Source organism: Schistocerca cancellata, chromosome 9 (assembly GCF_023864275.1).
Source record: "Schistocerca cancellata isolate TAMUIC-IGC-003103 chromosome 9, iqSchCanc2.1, whole genome shotgun sequence".
NCBI classification, from domain to species: Eukaryota; Metazoa; Arthropoda; class Insecta; order Orthoptera; family Acrididae; genus Schistocerca; species Schistocerca cancellata.
Genome location: NC_064634.1, coordinates 126,407,818 through 126,435,563, shown reverse-complemented (window position 1 = coordinate 126,435,563; position 27,746 = coordinate 126,407,818). Strand labels below are relative to the sequence as shown.

Here is a 27,746-nt window from a genome sequence, read left to right as displayed (position 1 = left end):
CTATACTCGATGTAAACAAATTTCTTTTCTTCAGAAACGCTTTCCTTGCCATTGCCAGTCTACATTTCATATCCTCTCTACTTCGACCATCATCAGTTATTTTGTTCCCCTAAGAGCAAAACTCTTTTACTACTTTAAGTGTCTCATTTCCTTACCTAATTCCCTCAGCATCACCCGATCTAATTCGACTACATTCCATTATCCTCGTTTTGTTTTTGTTGATGTTCATCTTGTACCCTCCTTTGATGCACTGTCCATTCCGTTCAACTGCTCTTCCAAGTCCTTTGCTGTCTCTGACAGAATTACAATGTCATCGGCGAACCTCAAAGTTTTTATTTCTTTTCCATCAATTTTAATACCTACTCCGAATTTTTCTTTTGTTTCCTTCACGGCTTGCTCAATATACACATTGAATAACATCGCGGAGAAGCTACAACCCTGTCTCACTCCCTTCCCAACCACTGCTTTCCTTTCCTGCCCCTCGACTCCTATAACTGCCATCTGTTTCTGAACAAACTGTAAATAGGCTTTTGCTCCCCGTATTTTACCCCTGCCACCTTCTTAATTTGAAACAGAGTATTCCAGTCTACATTGTCAAAAGCTTTCTCTAAGTCTACAAATGCTAGAAACGTAGGATTGCCTTTTCTTAATCTAGCTTCTAAGATAAGTTCACATAAAAAGTTGTAATGGGTAAAATATAACTATTGATCATAGTACGTCGAAGATAAAAACGTCTCATCGATTCTGCAGCGCCACTTCCATGTATCACTGAGTTTCATGTCTTCCTCTTTTCTGTTAAAATTATGCCCATGTTTATATATTTCAATGGCTTCTATATATAGCCGTGGATAATAGTTCGTCATACTACATAAAACTTTTGTTTCCGAAAATTTCTTCCGACTGAAGAGCATGTTCCGCCACGGCTGACTTGTCTGTTTTCCCTAGTCGGCAAAGATTTTTACACTACTGGCCATTAAAATTGCTACGCCACGAAGATGACGTGCTACAGACGCGTAATTTAACCGACAGGAAGAAGATGCTGTGATATGCAAATGATTAGCTTTTCAGAGCATTCACATAAGGTTGGCGCCGGTGGCGACACCTACAACGTCCTGATATGAGGAAGTTTCCAACTGATTTCTCATACACAAACAGTAGTTGACCGGCGTTGCCTGGTGAAACGTTGTTGTGACGCCTCGTGTAAGGAGAAGAAATGCGTTCCATCAGGTTTCCGACTTTGATAAAGGTCGGATTGTAGCCTATCGCGATTGTAGTTTATCGTATCGCGACATTGCTGCTCGCGTTGGTCGAGAACCAATGACTGTTAGCAGAATATGGAATCGGTGGGTTCAGGAGGATAATACGGAACGCCGTGCTGGATGCCAATGGCCTCGTATCACTAGCAGTCGAGATGACAGGCATCTTATCCGCATGGCTGTAACGAATCGTGCAGTCACGTCTCGATCCCTGAGACGTTTGCAAGTCAACAGCCATCTGCACGAACAGTTCGACGACGTTTGCAGCAGCATGGACTATTAGCTCAGAGACCATGGCTGCGGTTACTCTTGACGCTGCATCACAGACAGGAGCGTCTGCGATGGTGTACTCAACGACGAGGAACTTGTGTGCACGAATGGCAAAACGTCATTTTTTCGGATGAATCCAGGTTCTGTTTACAGCATCATGATGGTCGCATCCGTGTTTGGCGACATCGCGGTGAACGCACATTGTAAGCATGTATTCGTCATCGCCATACTGGCGTATCATCCGGCGTGATGGTATAGGGTGCAATTGGTTATACGTCTCGGTCACCTCTTGTTCGCATTGACGGCGCTTTGAACAGTGGACGCTAAATTTCAGATGTGTTACGACCCGTGGCTCTACCCTTCATTCGATCCCTGCGAAACCCTAAATGTCAGCAGCATAATGCACGAGCGCATGTTGCAGGTCCTGTACGGGCTTTTCTGGATACAGAAAATGTTCGACTGCTGCAGCACATTCTCCAGATCTCTTACCAATGGAAAACGTCTGGTCAATGGTGTCCGAGCAACTCGGCTCGTTACAATACGCCAGTCACTACTCTTGATGAACTGTGGTATCGTGTTGAAGCTGCATGGGCAGCTGTACCTGTACACGCCATCCAAGCTCTATTTGACTCAATGCCCACACGTATCAACATCTGGGTACTGATTTCTCATAATCTACGCACCCAAATTGTTTGAAAATGTAGTCACAAGTCAGTTCTAGTATAATATATTTGTCCAATGAATACCCGTTTATCATCTGCATTTCTTCTTGGTGTAGCAACTTTAATGGCCAGTAGTGTATGTTCCTTCAACCATGTATTCACACTTCTGGGTATAATTTTAACAGAAAAGAAGAAGCTATGAAACTCAGCGATATATGCACAGTGGCGCTACAGAATCTATGAGAAGTTTTTATCTTTGTCGTACTATGATCGATAGTTATATTTTACCCTTGACGAGGTTTATCTCTGCTATCTCGTGAAATACAGACCACGCCCACTTTCCACGTTATTTAGGCCGTTCTTCGACGTCCGACTCATCACTGGGAAGACTCAGCACAACCAGGAGCACCTGCGAAGATGTCCAACTTAGCTTTGGACGAAACTTCAGGGATTGAAGAGTTCCATGGCCCACAAATAATGGTGAATCCCAAATGCACAACCTTCGTCGATATATTTTTATATGGCATGACATGGTCAAGAATGTGAAAATGACATCTTAATTTTCAGTATAACCTATATTTGTCTACATTGAGAGTTTATAAAATGATATGATCGGTTTCCATTGTTTAGGAATGATCATCTATCCTAAAAAAATAGTGGTATTCATAAGGAGTCCTATCTACTTAAGAATATGTACAATACAGGTTATCTTAACCCGTTTGTGTCAAATCGAAACAAGGGACAGTAGGTCCACAACCAGTTGTACTGATTCTGATGTTTGGTTTGTAGGGCGCTCAACTGCGCGGTTATCAGCGGCCGTACAAATTCCCAACCTTTGCTCAGTCCAAACTCGCCACATTCATGAATGATGATGAAATGATGAGGACAACACAAACACCCAGTCATCTCGAGGCAGGTGAAAAATCCCTGACCCCGCCGGGAATCGAACTCGGGACCCCTTGCTCGGGAAGCGAGAAAGCGAGCGCGAGACCACGAGCTGCGGACAGTTATATTGAGATAGGACGCCAATGGTTGGAAATGCATATTTATTGTGTTGTGCACATAGAGCCGATGGCCTTGCCACGGCGGTGACACCAGTTCCCGTGAGCTCACCCAAGTTGAGCACTGTCGGGATTGGCAAACCCTTGGGTGGCTTACCGTCGGGTCTGGGAGTGGTGTTGGCAAGTGGAGTGCACTCAGTGAGGCCAATTGAGAAGCTACTTGATTGAGATGTAGCTGTCCGGTCACGAAAATTGGCAACGGCCGGGCGAGCGGTGTGCTGACCAGATGCCCGTTGAAATCCGTGTACAGTGACGTCTGTCGTCTGAGGATGACACGGCGGTCGGTCGATAGCCGTTGGAGTTCCCGAGGCTTGTTCGGATGGGCTTCAGTTCAGGGTTATGGAGATATACTGTATACCAGTTAACAAGAACATAGCTTTTAGTAATTGTTCAAAGCGACCACTGCCAGTCACCTTGAACTGTTACTATTTAGCTACTTTGTTATACGGTGTACATTGTGTATGTCCATCAAACAATAAATATGCATTTCAAACCATTGATTAGCTACCTCAATATAATCGGTTGTGGACCCACAGTCACCTGTTTAAAACTAACTCAAGAGGTTTGAGACACCCTGTATAAAATTTAAAGACAAGAAAGCGGCAGGACATACAATAAAGCATCGCTGCGGAGTGTAACGTGTCACGTGCTGTGTAATCAAGTACCGAATCATTAAAACTATTGCGTTTCGTAATGCTGTATTTAAGATGAAGGCAAAAGTATATCTGCGAGATGGCACCACTGTGTGCACAATTACGTAATAAAATTTATCATATTGAAACAAAGTTCAACAAGAAACAGCGGAAAACGAACGTTGACAAATTAACTTACAGTTGTAAAAGAGCTCAACAAATGAAAATAATAAAATTCGGGGAGCGTGCTTGAGAAAATAAAACAATTATTAATGGGGAGGCAACTAATTGATAATGGAATGTGCTCCTCGGTAAATTACGATGTAATTTAACAAACAAAATGCATGGCGACGGCGCAGGCAGTTGTCCTATTCTCTCTCAAAGATTCCGGGTATCTGTTGTACATTGGAAGAGAAAGCGGGTGATAAACAGCGTACACCACTGACCACCAGACAGACATACCGTACACAACTTAGCTCATAGCACATCTGTAATATGATGATTGCATGCATCGCACCAGAACGATAACCTGTGCTGCCGCACACCAATATCCCTGGTGTCAGTCGTTCACTGCATCAGACAGCTTGTGATGTGTTCATGGTGAGGTGTGTTACTGTGTATAGTGCATGACGCAATGTCAAAGATGGAACGTTACTCGTCATGAGATTCGGCATACATGCATTTCATGTACAGTGCGGCTGGATGTCTGACTCTGAGCACCATAGGGCTTAACTTCTGAGGTCATCAGTCCCCTATAACGTAGAACTACTTAAACCTAACTAACCTAAGGACATCACACACATCCATGCCCGAGGCAGGATTCGAACCTGCGACCGTAGCGGTCGCGCGGTTCCAGACTGTACCGGCAGGATGTACTGCCTGTAAAGCATTACATAATGTACGGAGAACGCTATGCCAACAGGGGCCGGCCGTGGTGGCCGTGCGGTTCTAGGCGCTACAGTCTGGAACCGCGTAACCGCTACGATCGCAGGTTCGAATCCTGCCTCGGGCATGGATGTGTGTGTTGTCCTTAGGTTAGTTAAGTTTAAGTAGTTCTAAGTTCTAGGGGACTGATGACCTTAGAAGTTAAGTCCCATAGTGCTCAGAGCCATTTGAACCATTTTTTTTATGCCAACAGGCGTCATTCTTAGTGGAAGATGTTTATCTCCGCTGGTACCAACATACGAGAGACTGGAGTAGTGGTGGAACAGGTATTACATCCCTGTCAATAAGACAGTGTGCAAGCACTGGAACCAACGGATTTTCAGCCCTGCGTCCACTTCTGTTAAAGTAACATCCGCCACAGTGCTGTACTGCCGAACTTCGTAGAGTTTGTATTGTTCACGGATGAGGCCTCACTCACCAGTGAAGGTGTTTTCAACAGCTACAAAAGCCGCGTCTGGAGTGAGGACAATCCCCACGCCACCAGTATCGTGGCCAGCAGCAACGATTTTCTGTCAAAGCACGGGCGGCTATTGACCAAAACCACCTTATAGTTCCTTATCTGCTGCTTCCCCATTCGACTGGTACATTTTACCCGGTGTTCCTGCGAGACGTGCTGCCACAGTTGTTGGAGATTGTTCCTCTGTTGTCTGCGTAAGGATGTGGTTTCAGCACCACAGCGCACAAGCCCACTTCGATATTAACGTCAGCGAGCACCTGTACAACACGTACCTTCATCGGTAGATCGGAAGGAAAAGTCCTGTCCCAAGGCCAGCATGATCGCCGGATCTCGCACCTCTGGACTTTGCATCTGAGGTTTACGTCAAGATGGTGCATGAAACGCCCATATCAATGGATGAAGACTAGTTTTCTAGAGCCCAAGCTGCCTGTCTTCTGATACAACAGACACCAGGGATCTTTGAAAGAGTACGGTAGAACTTGATGCGCCAATATCATTCATGCATTGAGACTCGTGGTCGTCACTTTAAACTGTTACTATTAGCTACTTTGTTATACGGTGTACATTGAGAATGTCCATAGCAAAACAAACATACATTTCAAACCATTGGTTCCCTATCTCAATATAATCGGTTGTGGACTCAGTCACCTGTTCAAAATTGACTCAAAAGGTTTGAGACAGGCAGTATAAAAATTCAAGACAAGAAAGCTGCAGAATATACAATAAAGAATCGTAACGCAGTGTAACACGTCACATGGTGTGTAATCAAGTACCGAATCATTAAAACTATTGTGTTCCGTAATGCTGTATTTAAGAGGAAGGCAAAAGTATATCTGCTAGAAGGTACCACTGTGTGCTCAATTACGTAATAAAATTGATCATACTGAAACAAAGTTCAACAAAAAGACCAGAAAAGAAAGCTGAAAAATTAAATTACGGTTGTATAAGAGTTCAACAACTGAAAATAATAAAATGCTGGGAGGATACATGAGAAGATAAAACAATTATTCAAACTACACTGAAGCGCCAAAGAAACTGCCATAGGTGTGCGTATTCAAATACAGAGATATGTAGAAATGCAGAATACGCCTATATAAGACAACGAGTGTCTGGCGAAGTTGTTAGATCAGTTACTGCTGCTACAATGGCAGATTATCAAGATTTAAGTGAGTTTGAACATAGGTGTTAAATTCGGCGCACGTGCGATGGGACACAGCATCTACGAGGTAGCGATGAAGTGGGGATTTTCCCGTACGACCAATTCACTAGTGTACCGTGAAAATCAGGAATCCGGTAAAACATCGCATCTCCGACATCGCTGCGGCCGGCAGATGATCCTGCAAGAACGGGGCCAACGACGATTGAAGAGAATCGTTCAATGCGACAGAAGTGTAACCTTTCCGCAAATTCCTGCAGATTTCAATGCTGCGCCATCAAAAAGTGTCATCGTGCGAACCCTTCAACGAAACATCATCGATATGGGCTTTCGGAGCCAAAGTCCACTCGTGTACCCTTGATGACTGCACGAGACAAAGCTTTATGCCTCACCTGGGCGCGTCAAGACCGGCATTGGACTATTGATGATTGGAAACATTGCCTGTTCGGACGAGTCTCTATTCAAATTGTATCGAGAGGATGGACGTGTACGGGTATAGAGACAGCCTCATGAATCCATGGACCCTGCATGTCATCAGGGGACTGGTCAAGCTGGTGGAGGCTTAGTCGCGGTGTGGGGCGTGTGCAGTTAGAGTGATATGGGACCCCTTATAGGTCTAGATACGACTCTGACAGGTGAGACGTACGTAAGCGTCCTGTCTTATCACCTGCATCCATTCATGTCGATTGTGCATTCCGACGGACTTGGGCAATTTCAGCAGGACAAAGCGACACCCTGCACGTCTAGAATTGCTGCAGAGTGGCTCCAGGAAAATTTTTATGACTGTAAACACTTCCGCTGGCCACAAAACTCCCCAGGCATGAACATTATTGGGCCTTGCAACGTGCTGTTTAGAAGAGGTCTCCACCCGGTCGTACTCTTACGGATATATGTACATCCCAGCAGGATTCATGGTGTCAGTTCGCTCCAGCACTAATTCAGATATTAGTCGAGTCCATGCCACGTCGTATTGCGGCACTTCTGCTTGCACGCGGAGTCCCTACACGATATTAGGCAGGTGTACCAGTTTCTTTGGCTCTTCAGTGTATTATGTTTGAGTGTAATTGGGAGTTTCACGAACTTATTATCCTCTATAATTTCTGCACGTGTTGCACACCACGTATAGTGCCACCACATATCGGAACTTTATGAAACATAGGGGCTGAAGCGGAAATATTCGTCAATGTCCACCAGCAAATTTCGTATTTTTTCAATCGAATTTGGCCAATAAAATAGAGTGTTGCACTACTTATTGAACGCCTTTGGTAATTTCTGCTACTACAGTGTTTTTCAGATTAGGTGGTGTAGGTCACCGAGGCAAAAACCATTTTCATTGCAGACATTGCCTCTATAAGATGCAATGTCGTTGCCTACGTCTTTTATAGATATGTAACGTATACAGTAAGTATTCTAATTTCAGTTTTGTTTTAGTTTACTTTGGTTAAACACCAACTCTGTTTTCTTTATTCAGCTGCATTCTGCGAAAGTACTGGCCACTCCGAAACTTTAATCATTTCAGTCATATTGCGTTAATTTACATGCGTAAGATTTGATATAATGGGACAGCATTTCAGGACACGAAACCAGGTTGAAGTAACTAAAAGTATAGCCTTTCAAGTAGGCAGGATGACAATTATTGAACTATATGGAAACAAACGTAAATTAGTTACGAAGTACGGCGTGCACACTCTTTATTCATCATGTAACCGTCACTATAGATATTCGGATATAGGTTATGACATGTTCGATATGCCTGCCATTACTGGCGGTGATGTGCCGCAGCTGCATGACCCGCTGAAGTGTCGGAACATCAGTGCTGTCGATGACCTTCTGAATGTCTGTTTTTAGCTCAGCAAAGATTTTGGGGTTATTGATGTACACCTTGTGTTTAATACAGTACACTAAAAGGGTGTCGCATGTGTTCATATCCGGAGAATATGCCAGCCAATTGAGGCCCATGCCAGTACAGAGCCAAAATCCATCCCCAAAGTGCTCCTAGAGGACATTAAACACTCTACTGCTTCGATGGGGTCGAGCTCCGTCTTGCATGAGCCACATCTTGGACAATGGGGATGAAATCATCTTCCAGACCTTCACGTACCGTTCGGCAGTCACCGTGCCATCAAGGATTATTCCCGCCACTGGACATTGCACGCCTTACAGTCACCCGTTGAGGGTGAAGAGACTTCTCGATCGCCAAATGCGAATTCTCAGTCCCCCAAATACACCAGTTTTGTTTACTGACGAATCCATCTAAATGAAAGTGGGATTCGTCGCTAAGGCAAACCATACTAATTCCCATCATGCCCCGCGGCCAACCGTGCAGTTTGAACGTCCTAATGCAAACCGTTCAGATGTCACGACAATTTTATTTCGTGTAATTCAATAATTGTCACCGTGGACTTTAATAACCAACTTTCATTAATTTTTTTATCATCATTGGCCTACTGTTGTTCAGATGTAGAGTTCGCTTGCCTTTAGTCTTGGACAGACTTCACAGGCGTTGACTGGACTCACCTGCGGTTGAGGTAGGGGTCCTCGTCGAAGGGATCGGGCCGGCGCGTCGTGCGATCCTCGCGGTTCCCACTGCCAAATGGGTCTGCCGTCGGCCTGACAAACACAAACAGATTAAAACTATGTTTTTTCTATATAATGAAGAATTCCCCTATTTGACTTCCGTTGTAGGTCGTTTGGCACAAGTGGCCGTACATCACGGTCCATTACTGTACATTTTACAAAAGTAGGCGTCTTTTTCTTGCTGCAGTCTTTAGTTTTGTGTTCTACGAGGTGCATTCAAGTTCTAAGGCCTCCGATTTTTTTTCTTCGTACTGGAAAGAGATAGAAACATGCGAATTGTTTTAAAATAGGCCGCGTTCATTGTTAATACGCCCCAGAGATGGCAGCACCGTACGGCAGATGGAATTTTACCGCCAGCGGCGAGAATGAGAACTGTTTTAAATACTTAAAATGGTGACGTTTTCCTTACTTGAACAGCGTGCAATCATTCGTTTTCTGAATTTGCGTGGTGTGAAACCAATTGAAATTCATCGACAGTTGGAGACATGTGGTGATGGAGTTATGGATGTGTCGAAAGTGCGTTCGTGGGTGCGATAGTTTAATGAAGGCAGAACATCGTGTGACAACAAACCGAAACAACCTCGGGCTCGCACAAGCCGGTCTGACAACATGATCGAGAAAGTGGAGAGAATTGTTTTGGGGGACCGCCGAATGACTGTTGAACAGATCGCCTCCAGAATTGGCATTTCTGTGGGTTCTGTGCACACAATCCTGCATGACGACCTGAAAATGCGAAAAGTGTCATCGAAGTGGGTGCCACGAATGCTGACGGACGACCACATGATTGCCCGTGTGGCATGTTGCCGAGCAATGTTGACGCGCAACGACAGCATGAATGGGACTTTCTTTTCGTCGGTTGTGACAATGGATGAGACGTGGATGCCATTTTTCAATCCAGAAACAAAGCGCCAGTCAGCTCAATGGAAGCACACAGATTCACCGCCACCAAAAAAATGTCGGGTAACCGCCAGTGCTGAAAAAATGATGGTGTCCATGTTCTGGGACAGCGAGGGCGTAATCCTTACCCATTGCGTTCCAAAGGGCACTACGGTAACAGGTGCATCCTACGAAAATGTTTTGAAGAACAAATTCCTTCCTGCAATGCAACAAAAACGTCCGGGAAGGGCTGCGCGTGTGCTGTTTCACCAAGACAACGCAACCGCACATCGAGCTAACGTTACACAACAGTTTCTTCGTGATAACAACTTTGAAGTGATTCCTCATGCTACCTACTCACCTGACCTGGCTCCTAGTGACTTTTGGCTTTTTCCAACAATGAAAGACACTCTCTGTGGCCGCACATTCACCAGCCGTGCTGCTATTGCCTCAGCGATTTTCCAGTGGTCAAAACAGACTCTAAAGAAGCCTTCGCCGCTGCCATGGAATCATGGCGTTAGCGTTGTGAAAAATGTGTACGTCTGTAGGGCGATTACGTCGAGAAGTAACGCCAGTTTCATCGATTTCGGGTGAGTAGTTAATTAGAAAAAAAATCGGAGGCCTTAGAACTTGAATGCACCTCGTAGATTAGTTTCACATTAAGGCATCTTCATTTGTTTTAAACACAGAATAGATACAATTTTTTCACTTCGTTGGACATAATCGTCTTGAGAGATTTAAGCAACTGTGTGCAAGTAGATACGAGGGTTGGAACTTTAATAGTGGCAACTATTTATTTACAGCTCGTACAAAATAGATACGTGTCTCAAAGTCTTACTGACCTTGAAAGTAGTCACCAGAATTGCGTATAACCCGTTGCCAGCGATGTGGAAGTCGTAGCAGTGCCATTTGTGTTGACAGTTCGAGCGGCGCGGTCTGTTGCCGGACGAATTTGTAACACTTCCGAAGCGAATGCCGCGAAGTGTTTCCTTCAGATTAGAAATCGAGTTGAACTCAAGAGGGCTTAAGTCAGGGGAGCGCAGTAGGTGGTATAGCACTTAGCAGACCCACCAGTCAAACAAATCAGTAACAGTTATTCGTTTATCCAGCTGAAAACTCCGTTTCATCAGGTCATAGGTTAGAGGTTGCACTGTAACTTCACTTATGTAGTTTTCATCTGTCGTTTGTAACTGCTGTCGGACACCATGACTGAACTAGCAAGAAATTCAGATTTTTCTTAAGAAAAGTACGAGTTAATTCCGTCGCAACTGTTTGTTCACGTTCTCTCTCTCTCTCTCTCTCTCGTCCTTGGAAAAAAATCGTAGTTTTTACTGGATCAGAAGTGGTTTTCCTCAGTGATTGACCTGAGAAATTTGAAAACTACAAAACAAAAGATCGTGGCTTGAAATGGTGTTCGATGTTCTGTAAGTGAAGTTACAGTTTGACCTCTAACCAATAACTAGATAATCCGGAGATTTTGGTTCGACAAAGGAATAACTGAGAATTATAATTTATTAATCTAAAAGCTACGGCTTGAACTGCAATCTATCTGTAAGTACTGCATTTATCTGTAAGTATCACTTGTGAAAACTATTATTCTAGATTAAACCACTGAAGTTGCCTTAATGTAAGAGACCTCTAGAACAAAAATATAGACTGCAACAATAAAATGGCGTTTCAATTTATGGCGTTTCAGTCTTCGATCGCTATTCTTTATTTTCAGTTACCGGTTTCGGGCTAGCTGCCCATCTTCAGATCTGTTAGACAAAGTTAAAAATGTAATTAATAAGAGAGATACAGTTAGTGATAAAAATATCTTAGTTTACAAAAAGAAATTTTGGAACGTATTAAATGCCAACATACCATATGTTGTAGTTACAGAGTAACTTTTCCGTACAGAACACACGGTTCACTGTCATAAGTAAAGTAAATTTCAATCTGTTAAAAATATTATATCGCAGTTTTAAAGAGTAACCTGATTGGTAACAGTAAAAAGTGCCCTCTACCTATAACAATTGTGCATCTGTTATTATTTCACCGTATATATTAATAGCGAATATTGTTTTCAATAAAACAATTTTTAAGGTAATAACATATGAATCATCTTTTTGTTGTATTTTAAACTTCATGTTTAGAAAAACACAAATTTTATAGTTAATTGCCTCAATGTTTACCACAGTTTTTAACAGATTTGGAAAATTCTAGAGTTTCATACACCTTTAAGTATGGTTTGTATGCTGTGCAAAATTCATCGAAGAATCTCTCTTACTTATCAAGAAAAGTGTACCTATAGCAACAAATGTTGCCATTAGTAAGTGAAAAAAATGATGAAATTTCACACGTAAAAATATTACTTCGTTATGTTTTAGAACTTCCACTGCTATGAGTGTGAATTGTGAATCCTTCCTGGTCGTGCTGACAAAGTTTTATGAATTTATTTGTAAAAGAATAGACACTGGAAATTAAAATGTCCTGTGGTGCCTCTCCTGCTCCAAGTCGGCACGTTTGACGTCCTACCCCCCTTAAAACTGTTTGCCGCTGGAAAGAGGTCAAGCACTTGACTTATGGAGCTCTATTCTTGAACCAGTAAGTGCAGTTTTGTGTTTGATAGTTTTCAAACGCCCATGTTGTCCGCCCTAAGTTTCCCCAGCGTCGCTCGAAATCCTATTGGCCGTGGCCAGAGTCCTCACATCCTTAGCGACATGCAGTGCGCAAGAAATTACGTGAGGTACTGCTCCGGAGATTTTCAACGGACCCGTATACTCTGCAGTGCTACAGACATACAGTCGTAATAGACAGGGATCGTCAGCCCCCCAGAGGCAGGGTTAAACATGGCACTACCCAAAGTCAATAATTAAAAGTCCTGTATCTATTTGGCTACTTTCAGGAAGATACAACCACTGGACTTTAATGCACGGTACAGTCACAAGAACATGACCAACGTGTACTATGATCTCTCACTCACGGCAGTGGCACCAATAGCAGTGGAGGGTATAGTGCGTGGGGGGGGGGGGGCGTTGCAAACAGTGTAAGTTGTTGTCATAATGCGGAAACGGACCCATTTATCTGACGTCCAAAAGTGTCATTATCACATACCTTTCGCGAGAATGGTGGGAGCATTTCCGAAACGGCTAAGTTTATAAACTGTTATCCTGCCGCTGTGGTTAAAGAATACCGTGCATAACAAAATGACGCTATTCAAAACTGCCGCTGAGGTAACTGTGCTGCACAACAGGCCATAGGCGACAGGTGTGAACGACGGCTGTGTACTGTCGAACAGAAGTGCAGCTATTGAGCAGCTGACCGACCAGATGAATCAAGGGGCGAACAGTAATGTCTCCTCAACGACCGTTCAGCGAACGTTGCTCCGTATGTGCCTCTGCAGCAGACGTCTTGTTCATACATCCTTGTATGTGGAACTTAAATAGTGGCAACTACTTATTCACAACCGATACTAAAGAGTTACATGTTTGCACCTGTTACTGTCCTTCAAAGTAGTCACCAGCGTTGTGTAGAGCCCGTTGCCAGCGATGTGTAAGGCGTAGCATACCGTTAGCAGAGCCTGTTCTGTTGATATTGGGAATGGAGCGGTCTACAGTTATGGTGATGTCGTGTACGACTGTGATGGTGTTATCCTAACGCATTATGTTCCTCCACGGCAGACCATCAATGCACAATACTACTGTTCGTTTTTGGAGCATCACCTGCGACCAGCTTTGCGAAAGAAGCGGCGACACTTTCTTCGCAATCCATCCATCATTTTGCACGATTATGCGCGGGCGCATACAGCGCAAGCTATGGCTGCTCTGTTCGGTCGATGCGACTGAGAAGTACTGTACCATCCATCATACTCCCCGGACTTAAGTCCTTGTGACTTTGATTTGGCTCCGAAGATGAAGGAACCACTTCGTGGCATTCGTTTCAGAACTGTTCCAGAGATTCGACAGGCAGTAGATCGCACCATTCCACCATCAACAGAACAGGCTCTGCTAAACGTATACTACGCCTTCCACATCGCTGACAACGGGTTCTACACAACGCTGGTGACTACTTTGAAGGACAGTGACAGAGGCAAACATGTAACTTTATTGTATCGGTTATGAATAAATAGTTGCCACTATTTAACTTCCAACCCTCGTATGTATGTATTAAACCGGGGACCTAGAAACGATGCAGAGGCTTCGTCAAGCCGTAGCCCTCAGTGTTTCACAACCCCACAACAGGACGCACCATTCCACCCACCCCACCGCCGCCCCACACAGAACCAAGGGTTTTTGTGCGGTTTGGCCTCAGTGGACACCCCAGAAATCCTTATAGTGCAAAAATTTGGGAGATACTCCGGATAGTAGGCAGTTATCGCCTTCTGAAACTACAGCTTTTAAATCTGCTCGCGTTCCGATTGTCAGTTGCTATGCCGCACTGCAACCGCGCAATACCAGAGTGCGAACTAACGTAGAGCGGATTAAAACGGGAGCCCTCATATTTGCGGGATTTCGAAGACGAGTGGAGAGTTGGAGGTGGACACGTCTGCCCAACTAGTTTCTAAATACTGTTCGAGAGTACATTTTACTCTACTCGAAAAATAGGTAAACTATGTGAGTATGTAATGTCAATCTCATGGCCATACACATTGAATATTGTTTGAACGAATAGCCTTTCCCCGTAGCTTCGCTCGTGCATGCATTCGATACGTGTTGAACACAACTCCCCTTCCCCCTCTCCGTGTTATCTCCTCCTCCCACCTCTGTATATTTCCTCTTCTCACCTATATCCCTCCTTCCACTTCTGTCTCTCCATCTCCTTCACCCCATTTCTGACCATATACCTTCCCTGTATCTGATCATATCCACTTCTTCCCCCTCTTTTCATCTATGCCTCCCCCTCTTCTAACTGCCCTCTGGCCCTCCACACCTCCCACATGCCTCATGCCTCTCCCCTATCTCACCTCTCTATGACCATTTCGTACTCTCTCACGCTCTGTCTATCACCTTCTCCCTCTACTGCCATACTCACAGGCACATGTAGCTTCTGCACTATATCTCAATAAAGCAGGAAGATACTACTACCACACCACGACTATCATGAAGAGCCAGCTACACATCAGAGGCTTAAAGATCATTTATTTGACTGACGTATAGACCGTCATGCAAAGGAGGTTGATAAAGCAGGCCGATACTGTTAGCACACTATATACCTGTTGTGAAAAACAGTCTATACGCCAGGGGCTGGAAGAACACGTTTTTGCCCATGTATTCGTTGGTATTGGAGCTAGGAGATCTTAAACCCACACTGCTGTTACTCATGGGGCCTGCTGTTTCTGTGCCAAATTTGGTTGAAATCGATCCCCAGACGTACATACATGCATTCTGCTTTATCTATCTATGTATATACGAGGGCAGTTCAATAAGTAATGCAACACATTTTTTTTCTGAAACAGGGGTTGTTTTATTCAGCATTGAAATACACCAGGTTACTCCCCAATCTTTTAGCTACACAACACTATTTTTCAACGTAATCTCCATTCAATGCTACGGCCTCACGCCACCTTGAAATGAGGGCCTGTATGCCTGCACGGTATCATTCCACTGGTTGATGTCGGAGCCAACGTCGTACTGCATCAATAACTTCTTCATCATCCGCGTAGTGTCTCCCACGGATTGCGTCCTTCATTGGGCCAAACATATGGAAATCCGACGGTGCGAGATCGGGGCTGTAGGGTGCATGAGGAAGAACAGTCCACTGAAGTTTTGTGAGCTCCTCTCGGGTGCGAAGACTTGTGTGAGATCTTGCGTTGACATGAAGAAGGAGAAGTTCGTTCAGATTTTTGTGCCTACGAACACGCTGAAGTCGTTTCTTCAATTTCTGAAGAGTAGCACAATACACTTCAGAGTTGATCGTTTGACCATGGGGAAGGACATCGAACAGAATAACCCCTTCAGCCTCCCAGAAGACTGTAACCGTGACTTTACTGGCTGAGGGTATGGCTTTAAACTCTTTCTTGGTAGGGGAGTGGGTGTGGCGCCACTCCATTGATTGCCGTTTTGTTTCAGGTTCGAAGTGATGAACCCATGTTTCATCGCCTGTAACAATCTTTGACAAGAAATTGTCACCCTCAGCCACATGACGAGCAAGCAATTCCGCACAGATGGTTCTCCTTTGCTCTTTATGGTGTTCGGTTAGACAACGAGGGACTCAGCGGGAACAAACCTTTGAATATCCCAACTGGTGAACAATTGTGACAGCACTACCAACAGAGATGTCAAGTTGAGCACTGAGTTGTTTGATGGTGATCCGTCGATCATCTCGAACGAGTGTGTTCGCACGCTCCGCCATTGCAGGAGTCACAGCTGTGCACGGCCGGCCCGCACGCAGGAGATCAGACAGTCTTGCTTGACCTTGCGGCGATGATGACACACGCTTTGCCCAACGACTCACCGTGCTTTTGTCCACTGCCAGATCACCGTAGACATTCTGCAAGCGCCTATGAATATCTGAGATGCCCTGGTTTTCCGCCAAAAGAAACTCGATCACTGCCCGTTGTTTGCAACGCACATCCGTTACAGACGCCATTTCAACAGCTCCGTACAGCGCTGCCACCTGTCGGAAGTCAATGAAACTATACGAGACGAAGCGGGAATGTTTGAAAATATTCCACAAGAAATTTCCGGTTTTTTCAACCAAAATTGGCCGAGAAAAAAAATGTGTTGCATTACTTATTGAACTGCCCTCGTACATATCTATTCTGCAGATATACCTAAGCAACCGAACAATTACTGTTAAATGAAAATGATTTTCAATTTAGAATTTAATTTTGCCAATCATGAAAAATAGCACGTCCATTGCAAATATAAACAATGGCAGCTTTAAAATCGGTTAAAAATAATGCACAACAGTTATTTAATAATGAAGTAGATCTATTCTTTAATTATATAATAATTTGTTTCACTCATTTACACCGCGTTTATGAATAACAAAATGTTCAAAGCAAAGTGTCCTCTCTCACCACTTATACGTGAGGAACCGCATACTTTGACAATGCACAAAGCATGTTACCAGCCTCAAAACAGTACACATCAAAAACAGTTTTGCATCATCTCGGTTCCCAGAACTCCTGAAGATAGACGTTGGCTATGGATATTGTATCACAGACACAGTCCCTTTGACTGTTCAGAGATGTCACTATACCCGCCCAAAGATGTAAACAACCATGCATGAGCAGCGCTCTATTAGACAGAAGGGATCCGACAGCCGATCAATTCCAGTCATTCCACCAGGAAAGAGGTACACGACTAGTGTTGTCAGTAATTCAATCGTGCCTAGACGGTTAGTGCCACGGTTTGATCGCGTCCGCATTGTTACATTGTGCCAGGAAGGGCTCTCAACAGGGGAAGTGTCCAGGCGTCTCAGAGAAAAAGAAAGCGATGTTGTTCGGTGATGGAGGAGATACAGAGAGACAGGAACTATGGACGACATGCTTGCTCAGGCCGCCCAAGAGCTACTACTGCAGTGGATGACCGCTACCTACGAATTATTGCTCGCAGGAATCCTGATAGCAATGCCACCATGTTGAATAATGCTTTTCGTGCACACACAGGACGTGTTACGACTCAAATTTTGCGGAATAGGCTGCATGATGCGCAGCTTCACTCCCGACGTCTATGGCGAGGTCCATCTTCGCAACCACGACACAATGCAGCTCGGTACAGATGGGCCCAACAACATGCCGAATGGATCGCTCAGGACTGGCATCACGGTCTCTTCACCGATGCCTTCAACCAGACAATCGTCGGAGACGTGTTTGGCGGCAAGCCGGTCAGCCTGAACGTCTTAGACACATTGTCCAGCGAGTGCAGCAAGGTGGAGGTTCCCTTCTGTTTTGGGGTGGCATTATGTGGGGCCGACATACGCCGCTGGTGGTCATGGAAGGCGCCGTAACGGCTGTACGAAACGTGAATGCCACCCTCCGACCGCTAGTGAAACCATATCGGCAGCATATTGGCGAGGAATTCGTCTTCATGGACGACAATTCGCACCCCCATCGTGCACATTTTGTGAATGACTTCCTTCAGCATAACGACATCGCTCGACTAGAGTGGCCAGCATGTTCTCCTAATATGAACCCAATCGAACATGCCTGTGATAGATTGAAAAGGGCTGTTTATGGACGACGTGATCCACCAACCACTCTGAGGGGTCTACGCCGAATCGCCGTTGGGAAGTGGGACAATCTGGACTAACAGTGCCTTGATGAACTTGTGGATAGTACGCCACGACGAATATAGGCATACATCAATGCAAGAGGACGTGCTAAGGATATTAGAGGTAACGGTGTGTACAGCAAGCTGGTTCACCACCTCTGAAGGTCTCGCTGTATAGTGGTACAACATGAAATGTGTGTTTTTCATGAGCAGTAAAAATGGCGGATCTCTATTCCAATTTTCTGTTCAGGTTCCGGAAGTCTCGGAACCGAGGTGATGTATTTATTTCAAAAATGTATTACTCACACTACTGTACAGTACTCCCACTCTGGCATTAGGCAGCTGCAGTGGGGAGAAGTGAGTGACAAATAACCGAAGTGCTTGAAGATTTAAAAGCTATACATTCAACAGGTCTTAACTGTGCACTGTCAGAATCATGGCCCTAATTTTCGCGTGGGATCTATTGTTGGGGCTGACATCTTGGTACTGTGTATTTTTTCTCTTTAAAATATGAGGTCATGCTGGTGGTGTTTCCTTGTGAGTGCCTACTGACACTGAAGAGCGGAACCATTTAGATGTACCATGTTCTGCTTTGGTCAATGTGTTTGGACCGTAATTTTCCCTTCATAGCGCAAAATATATTGTGAACTTCAAATGGTTCAAATGGCTCTGAGCACTATGGGACTTAACTTCTGAGGTCATCAGTCCCCTAGAACTTAGAACTACTTAAACCTAACTAACCTAAGGACATCACACACATCCATGCCCGAGGCAGGATTCGAACCTGCGACCGTAGCGGTCGCGCGGTTCCAGACTGTAGCGCTTAGAACCACTCGGCCATCCCGGCCGGCTGTGAACTTCAACCTGGAGACTTTTCTGGAACGTAAAAGCACGTGAGAAAATCTCAGTAGCTGTCCAGTCTATTCCAGTCCCCTTACAAAGTATGAGAGAGAAATTAAAATCACGCTTCCATTTGTAGATTCGTGTTGACCAGATAATCACGATTTCATTTATAGCAGTTACGGGCCTATAAATCAATTAATTAAAAAGGAAATGGCATTAGTCAATTTATGATTTTAAATTTAATTTTTCCCAGTACACTGAGTAGAGGATCTATGAATGCAGGGGGAAGAGCAGTTTCCACGTTCACCAATTAATTCAAAAAATTTACAAGATGACGAAAATCTGTAGAAGTTAAGCAGCAGCGACGACGTTTAAGGATACTAGTCCTGCCCGTATTTGGAGAACTGGCTCCACCGCGGGGTCACCAACCTGAGTGCCAGGAGGAGGAGCTGCCCCTCCGGCCGAAAGCAGCAGGAACCATTTGCAACGCTATCTCCAGTCGAGTTGGCTGCACGGACCTTTTCTTTTTGGAGGAGGCGCGCTGCTGTTCTGTATCCGAGGTGACAGAACTACGGAGGGGCGGTCTCCCAGCCCCATATCGTTGCAGTTCTTGGTCGACTTCACTTTGTTATTAGTACTAGTGCGGGAGTCGACGCCATGTTACTGTCCATGTGTTGATCCCATCACCTTGGAAGGAACTATGTGTTGAAAAAAAATGGTTCAAATGGCTCTGAGCACTATGGGACTTAACAGCTGTGGTCGTCAGTCCCCTAGGACTTAGAACTACTTAAACCTAACTAACCTAAGGACATCACACACATCCATGCCCGAGGCAGGATTCGAACCTGCGACCGTAGCAGTCGCGCGGTTCCGGACTGCGCGCCTAGAACCGCGAGACCACCGCGGCCGGCGAACTATGTGTAGATTTAGTCAGCTTTAGTCGAGACATTTGACGATGGAATGCTCCGTGTTAAAATGGAAATAGGCTAGTTGCCGCACAAGAACCTCACTGTGCCATTTCTCTGGCGCGTTGCGTATCCGGCACTATCGATAGCGACTTGTATTTCTGTTTCCGTCTGGTTCGGCCTGCGCAGGCGCTGAGGCGGCTGCTGCCCTCTGGAGCGTTTTTCGCGGGGGGCCGCGCGCGCTCGGCTCGGCAGTTGGATTCGCACCGAGCTGGCGATATTTTGCCTTCCGCCCGGCACGGAGGTGTGGTCTCGTTGTTGGCGGGCCTCGTTGATTTGGGAATTGGGCAGTGTGGCGTGCTGATGATGTGGTGTAGTGGACAACCGATGGATTCCGGCACGAGATCGTTCGAGGTTCTCAGCCCCTGAAAAGGGTGCCACGATATCGCTTGGGTTTCCGCACTCAACAGTTGTAAGGACTGCAGGGCAGGCTTTCTGTGTGTTTGCTCTGTCCGGTCTGCGCGGCGGGGTTCGTTTCACCTTACTTCAGCTGTTGTTTATATTTTCTGCGTGATTCCGTTTTAGCCGGAGTCTGGGTGTCGAGTTTTCTGTTGGTGTGTACCCGGTCGTCGCCCATGTTTTCCCGCCCGGGGAGAAGCCGTATCTGTTGGTTGGAATTATATGGCAGTGTGTGTTTTGCGTGGACCCGGTGTGCTCACGCGCCCTGATTCTGAGTTGAAATTACTGTGGTCAGGCTGGCTCGGTTGCTGTTGTTGCTTTTCTGGCTTGCTACGGACTGCGCGCGCGCCTGTTCCGTTTGTGATGTGGCAGCAGTCTAATATTTTTATGTGTTGCTAGCAATTGCTTTTAGCCTTGTGCTTACTTATTTTATTTAAATTGCTGGGCATTGTCATTTGTCTGTTCTTTTACCTTTATTTATTTGTAGTGTCAATTAAGCCTAAGACGATGTCCAAGGTGCTAGCCTCGTGTGTACTTATTCCTATTTAAATTCTTAGGCATTGGCATTGGCTTGTTCCTTACTCTTATTTATTTGTTGTGCCAGTTAGCCCTAAGATGATGTCAGACCTTGGTATCTGTCAACCTCATTTTGGCTACTAGCGCTCAGGTGCAATATTGCCGGGTCTATCCCGGATTTGTCATTAATTGAGAGCCTTTTTTATACTGTGTTTTTAGTAGTAGGTTTGGCAAGTGCACTTGCGTATGGTATTTATTGTGTTGACCCCTCCCCCCTTCTTACTCCTTCGTGTAAACTGATTTTGGCAAGATTGCTAGGTGGCCTGTGTTATTACCTATGTAAGTTTGCCCGCTGCTGTAGTCGTAACATGTTTTGACCGGCAAGCGGCCCATGTTGGCGAAAGTTTGCATGTGTTTTGCTCTGTTGATGTTGGGCCTTGCCGTACATATATTTAGTCATGTACGTGTTGTTGTGTTAAGGATTTTAGGGCATTTTTAACTGAGATACCTGTTGAAAATTGTATCACTCTTTTAAAGAAGGTATAGGGAGGAGTAACTTCAACTCAAAATCTAATTGTAAATTATACGTTTGTGCTTCACATTTAAAAATTTAACTGTATTAGGTGAAAGTATGTAGCTTAACGCACAACGATTATTTGTTAATGTATCAAATTGTAAACAGTTTTGAAGTTTCTCTGTTTACCTGTGGTATATAAAATGTTCATTACCTCATATTGTAAGCAGCTTGATTTGTTTGTGTCACTGTAATTTGTAAGTCACAGTGTAATTTATTACAATTAATTGATTGTTTTGGGGAAATAAACCTTGAATTGTGTGTCCCCTTTTCATTAACCGAATCCCATCCAAATTGTCCGCTCACTCACTGCTATTCCATCAACGCTAAGGCAGTAATCGTTGCCGCGCTGTCCATTTATGTGTTCGTATGACATGACTCCTCATGACTAACTACTTTCGTTCGTGCTTTCCTGTTCGCAAAATTCACCAATTTTCTGTTGTCACCCTCCACAGACACTGGAGAGGACATCTTCACTCGTTTGATCATCATTGTATTTCATGCATGAAGGCTATTTCTTTTTTTCGAGGTCTGGTCGGTTGCGGAATGGAAACTGTTGTGAAAATCAAAAACGTTTTATCTGCAACACTTAGCTACACATTCTAACTACTTCTCTACGTAGTCGTCGCTCCGGCTTAGACGTATGTCGTAGTGTTGTACCAATTTTCCAACATCCTTGCCGTAGAAGGCAACCGCCTGTGTTTACCGCCAATTTTCTACCCTGGCTTGCAGCTCATTGTCTGCGCAAAAATACTGCCCTCACAGCCAGCGGTTCACGTGAGCAAAGGGATGAAAATCTCAGAGGGAGCCATGTCCGGGCTGTATGATGGGCGGACAACCACTTCGCATCAGAATCGGTGCAGGAGCCGCAGTGTGCGGCCGAGCATTGTCGTGGCCAAGGACAGCGTCTGACAACATTCCTCTTCGCTTGTTCTGCATTGCCCTTCCTAGACGAATTTCTGGAATCACCTGATGCACTAGCTGAACAAGATATGTTCACACTCGCTTCCTTTTCTGACCACCAGCATTATGAACATTTGTACGTCTTGCTTCAAAGTTCCTGCACCATTGCCGCACTTTTCTATGACGAGTGACGGTTACGATATGTGGGCTGCGTGAAATTAGGCGGAACTCCTCAGCCTGAAGAAATCGAGTAACAGCATGAACTTCAGACTTGACGGGAGACTATTGTTTTAGGCATCCTTCGTGCTCACTGTGCGCTCAAAAGTGAGATGTGACGCGATCGATTGGCGTACTACAGACACTACCCAACATCTGTGCAAAGCATTGGATTTTCAATGTGGTTTTAATTTCGCAACCAATAGGAAACTGGAAAAAGTTGCCCTCGTGTATTTATCTTATCCTACAGCACGTTAGCAGCTCGACATACAGCCTACATTGTGGGTTGGCTAAGTACCATTCTCTGTGAGAAGACTATCTCGAGTTGTGTGGTTTTATCGTAAACATATTTGATTTAATTTTAATTCACTGTTTTACTGGTCTACATTTTCCCTTCTACCCCTTTCATTAATTAAGTCTCTTATAGAAGCAATCGAATCCCTCGCTGTAAGTGATGAAAGCTGTTGTCTGCACAGTCCGGGGAACAGAAGATTAGCATGTGAGACTGGTTTTATTTGCTGATAGGGAAACAGCGATAGGCTCCACACCGCATTTCCATTCAACAAACCTACTGCTCCAAACCAATCCGTACGCCAGAATCAACGAATTCTTCTAGCTTTCCTAAGTTCGTCCCATGCACCCTGCCGTTCATTTATCTTTCAGAATTTTAGACTGGCCTCACCCATTATTTTGAAACTCGTAATTTCATAAATACTGTTTGTTATTTCTCTCTGCAGCCAGTACAAGTGAGCCAATTACGGTTGGGAAAATGTGATATCAGGACAGGGAAGTGGACACCTAAATTTCCGAACAATAATTACCCATGGCACGCGAATTTTTAAGAGATGAGGACGACGCATCCACGTCTGTTACAGATACACCTGAAAATGCGCAATGTACACGACTCCCGGAATAAAGTACAATTTTAAAATGCAGCCCGGTGGAATAATACCTTATTTTGAATTGGCAGACATTCTAAAGTAGACGCTAATTTCTAAACCTACAAAATATCAGGAACCGCTATTGAGTTAAGAATCTGTAGACATTTTTGATCTGCCTACGTATCGTCCAAGTAAAGATCACGAATCGAGATTAGTCTAATTACAGAACGCACAGAAATCATTCTTCCCACAGTCCATACGCGACTGGAACGGAAAGAAAACGCAAGATATGGTACAATGGTAAGTACCCCCTGCCAGGCATTTCAGTGGTTTGCAGAGTACGTATGTAGACGTAATGACAGTGTTATAAGATAGTCAATAGAGATGAAAGTGACCGATAAACTCATGAACCATGACACGGGGGTACCAGCTCCACTCGTCATCCACAGATTTCGCCACATAACAGCGAAATTATACTTGGGTTTCTGACAACCCACTTCTCAACCAACTCGGACAAACCAATGACGACCGGGACCGTCACAAACGGCCAGTGGCACTTCTCCACCTTTGAAGAGAGGAGTCCGCAAGAAGAGGACACTGCCCATGAAACTGCCAATCGTGAAGACGCATAAACACTAGAAGCACTTGGCGACAAAGCCCAAGAATCAGTAGGCGAAACCTCCAATGGGTTAATACTACACACAGATCGGGACGAAATACCCACGGAAGAGGCATGTGCGGGGTACCAGCTGTGTAGAGCATGGGATCCTGCTCTGGAATTGTTGAAGAAGCAACGGGGACAGCTGCAGAACTCAACAAATAGATAGAACTGAGGGCGTGGACATGGAGAAGGATCCCCATACAGAGTTCCAGGCGCACCAGCCTGAAGATGGAATGCCCAGAGTCGGGTCTGACGGGCGAGGACCGCAGAGGGAACATCTAGAACCGCAGCGGACCGAAAATGGAACGGCAACGCCCCAGCAGATCACAGTGAGCAGGAGAGGATCACAGGGGGAATGCCTGGTACCACAGACGGGATTCCAAACACACCAGACCGAAGATGGAACACCCAAGTGCGTGTCTGCCGGGCGCGGACCGCAAAGAGTACAGGCAGGAGTGCAGCGGACGATAAAGGGAACGGCAATGCTCGCAGCGAGCGGGCGCGGACGGCAGAGGGAGCGCCTGGTGAAGCGGGGAAGACCACAGGCATAAATACTGGACCAGGTCCATTCCTCCGCGTAGTCGAACATATAACACACAACATGAACAAAGCCACAGGGGCCGTGTTCCTTGGCATCGAAAAGGCTTTCGTCCGACTCTGGCACAACGGACTCATATGCAGACTAAGCGAAGCTAGTTTCCCGGACGGACTCGTACGTCTCATACACTCATATCTCACGAACAGGTGTTCCAACACTAACGTGCAGGATAAAGAATCAACACAACATGGTGTCCAAGCTGGAGTACCCCAAGGGAGCATCCTAGGGCCCATCTTGTTTAACCTGTACATTAATGACTTCCCAGCGACGCAAAACACGACGTTAGCCGTCTACACGGATGACACAGATATCCTTGCGCAAGACTGGAAACCGTCGAACATCAATTCACGAATACAGACAGCGCTCAGAACAGCTGAGCCTTGGTTGGAGCGATGGTGTATTAAAATAAACGTCGACAAGTGCGAAGCAGTTCTGTTCACACGTAGACCGAACCTACTGCGCAAACATCAACACTGTAAACCGATAACACTACATACACGCCCAATACGTTTCCGAGAGAAAGTCAGATACCTAGGTGTCTGGCTGGACTTGAAACTTACATGGGGGGGCCACATCGAGTACATTGCCAACCGAGCGCACGCGAGGCTGAAACAGCTCTACCCAATGCTCAACAGGGAAAGCACACTCAATAGGAGGGTGTCGAGGTCCGTATACATGACACTGATTAGACCTCGGAGGACGTACGCAGCTCCCCCCGGGGGATATGCAGCTCCTACTCGACTGCGCCGCCTGCAGATCACACAGAACAAAGTGCTACGAGCCGGCCAGTGTGACCGAGCCGTTCTAGTCGCTTCAGTCTGGAACCGCGTTACCGTTACGGTCGCAGGTTCGAATCCTGCCTCGGGCATGGATGTGTGTGATGTCCTTAGGTTAGTTAGGTTTAAGTAGTTCTAAGTTCTAGGGGACTGATGACCTCAGCTGTTAAGTCCCATATTACTCAGAGCCATTTGAACCAAAGTGCTACGAATCCTTAGCAACGCTACACGCGCACCGTGGATCTTCACCATGAATACTGCGTTGATACCCTCAAGGAAGTATTCAAAAAACACGCCACACGACTATACAGGAACTCGAGACACTCGAACAATCCTTTCATCCTCACTCTGGGAAACTACGATCACAACCACAGGTGGAAGCACAAGCGGCCAAAGACACTGCTAGCTAGGGCGCAGCCACCTATGGTAAACTAACATCCGCAAACAAGCCCCTGCATATCAGCAACACTGACTGGTAATTACCAGCTGCTATTAGAGCCGACCAACAGGCCACAGCAGGGACACCGACGAGCTCGCCCACTGACGCACAAACAAACCGCCAACATTACCTTACACTCTGCATCCGATATATGACCTATCGGACACAAAAACGATAATAAACCTAATTGTTGCAGGTTGCTGACGCTGAACGAGGACTCTACACCGGCACCCAGCGCCAGCCTCCGGGCAACACAACCGCACAACGTCAAAGATATCGATATGCATGATACCCACTACTAACAAAGCCTACCCTTGCACGAACTATCGCAGGCAGCAAGACATCCGCTACTGCTCTTGCCACCAGAGGTTTTTTTCCCTTGGCTCTTGCCTTCGCACTTTTTTTTCTCTGCCCTTCAAACCGCTACCCTTCGTTCGACTTCGACCCAATCTATCTCCAGATGAGTGCGTATTAATGGTTAACATTAACCAGACGTACGCAAACGTCGCAGTACCCACATCCTGCGACACCTCACATTAGTGAATACTAACCCTTATGCAGAGATGGCAGTAAACCTATTGAGTTGGCCATCATGCCGGTGTGGGCGTGGAGGGGCTCCACCTCTTATATATATATATATATATATATATATATATATATATATATATATATATATATATATATATATATAGGGTGTTACAAAAAGGTACGGTCAAACTTTCAGGAAACACTCCTCGAACACAAAGAAAGAAAATATGTTATGTGGACATGTGTCCAGAAACGCTTACTTTCCATGTTAGCGCTCATTTTATTACTTCTCTTCAAATCACACTAATCATGGAATGGAAACACACAGCAACAGAACGTACCAGCGTGACTTCGAACACTTTGTTACAGGAAATGTTCAAAATGTCCTCCGTTAGCGAGGATACATGCATGCACCCTCCGTCGCATGGAATCCCTGATGCGCTGATGCAGCCCTTGTGAATGGCGTATTGTATGACAGGCGTCCACGATACGAGCACGAAGAGTCTCTACATTTGGTACCGGGGTTGCGTAGACAAGAGCTTTCAAATGCCCCCATAAATGAAAGTCAAGAGGGTTGAGGTCAGGAGAGCGTGGAGGCCATGGAATTGGTCCGCCTCTACCAATCCATCGGTCACCGAATCTGTTGTTGAGAAGCGTACGAACACTTCGATTGAAATGTGCAGGAGCTCCATCGTGCATGAACCACGTGTTGTATCGTACTTAGAAAGGCACATGTTCTAGCAGCACAGGTAGAGTATCCCGTATGAAAAAATCATGATAACGTGCTCCATTGAGCGTAGGTGGAAGAACATGGGGCCCAATTAAGACATCACCAAGAATGCCTGCCAAAACGTTCACAGAAAATCTGTGTTGATGACGTGATTGCACAATTGCGTGCGGATTCTCGTCAGCCCACACATGTTGATTGTGAAAATTTACAATTTGATCACGTTGGAATGAAGCCTCATCCGTAAAGAGAACATTTGCACTGAAGTGAGGATTGACACATTGACACATTGACACATGAACCATTCGCAGAAGTGTACCCGTGGAGGCCAATCAGCTGCTGATAGTGCCTGCACACGCTGTACATGGTACGGAAACAACTGGTTCTCCCGTAACGCTCACCATACAGTGACGTGGTCAACGTTACCTTGTACAGCAGCAACTTCTCCGACGCTGACTTTAGGGTCATCGTCAACTGCACGAAGAATTGCCTCGTCCATTGTAGGTGTCCTCGTCGTTCTAGGTCTTCCCCAGTCGCGAGCAATAGGCTGGAATGTTCCGTGCTCCCTAAGACGCCGATCAATTGCTTCGAACGTCTTCCTGTCGGGACACCTTCGTTCTGGAAATCTGT

At 45.4% G+C, this 27,746-nt stretch overlaps 1 protein-coding gene across 2 annotated transcripts in view; it reads right to left on the bottom strand.

Annotated features, from left to right (window-relative positions):
• LOC126100850 (serine proteinase stubble-like) overlaps positions 1-27,746 on the bottom strand; it is a 363,522-nt gene that overhangs the window by 79,962 nt on the left and 255,814 nt on the right. For both annotated transcript variants that reach the window (XM_049911517.1, XM_049911518.1), the window contains exon 6: positions 8,957-9,049. In XM_049911517.1, the coding sequence (XP_049767474.1) occupies positions 8,957-9,049 (93 nt within the window). The remainder of the gene's footprint in view (positions 1-8,956; positions 9,050-27,746) is intronic.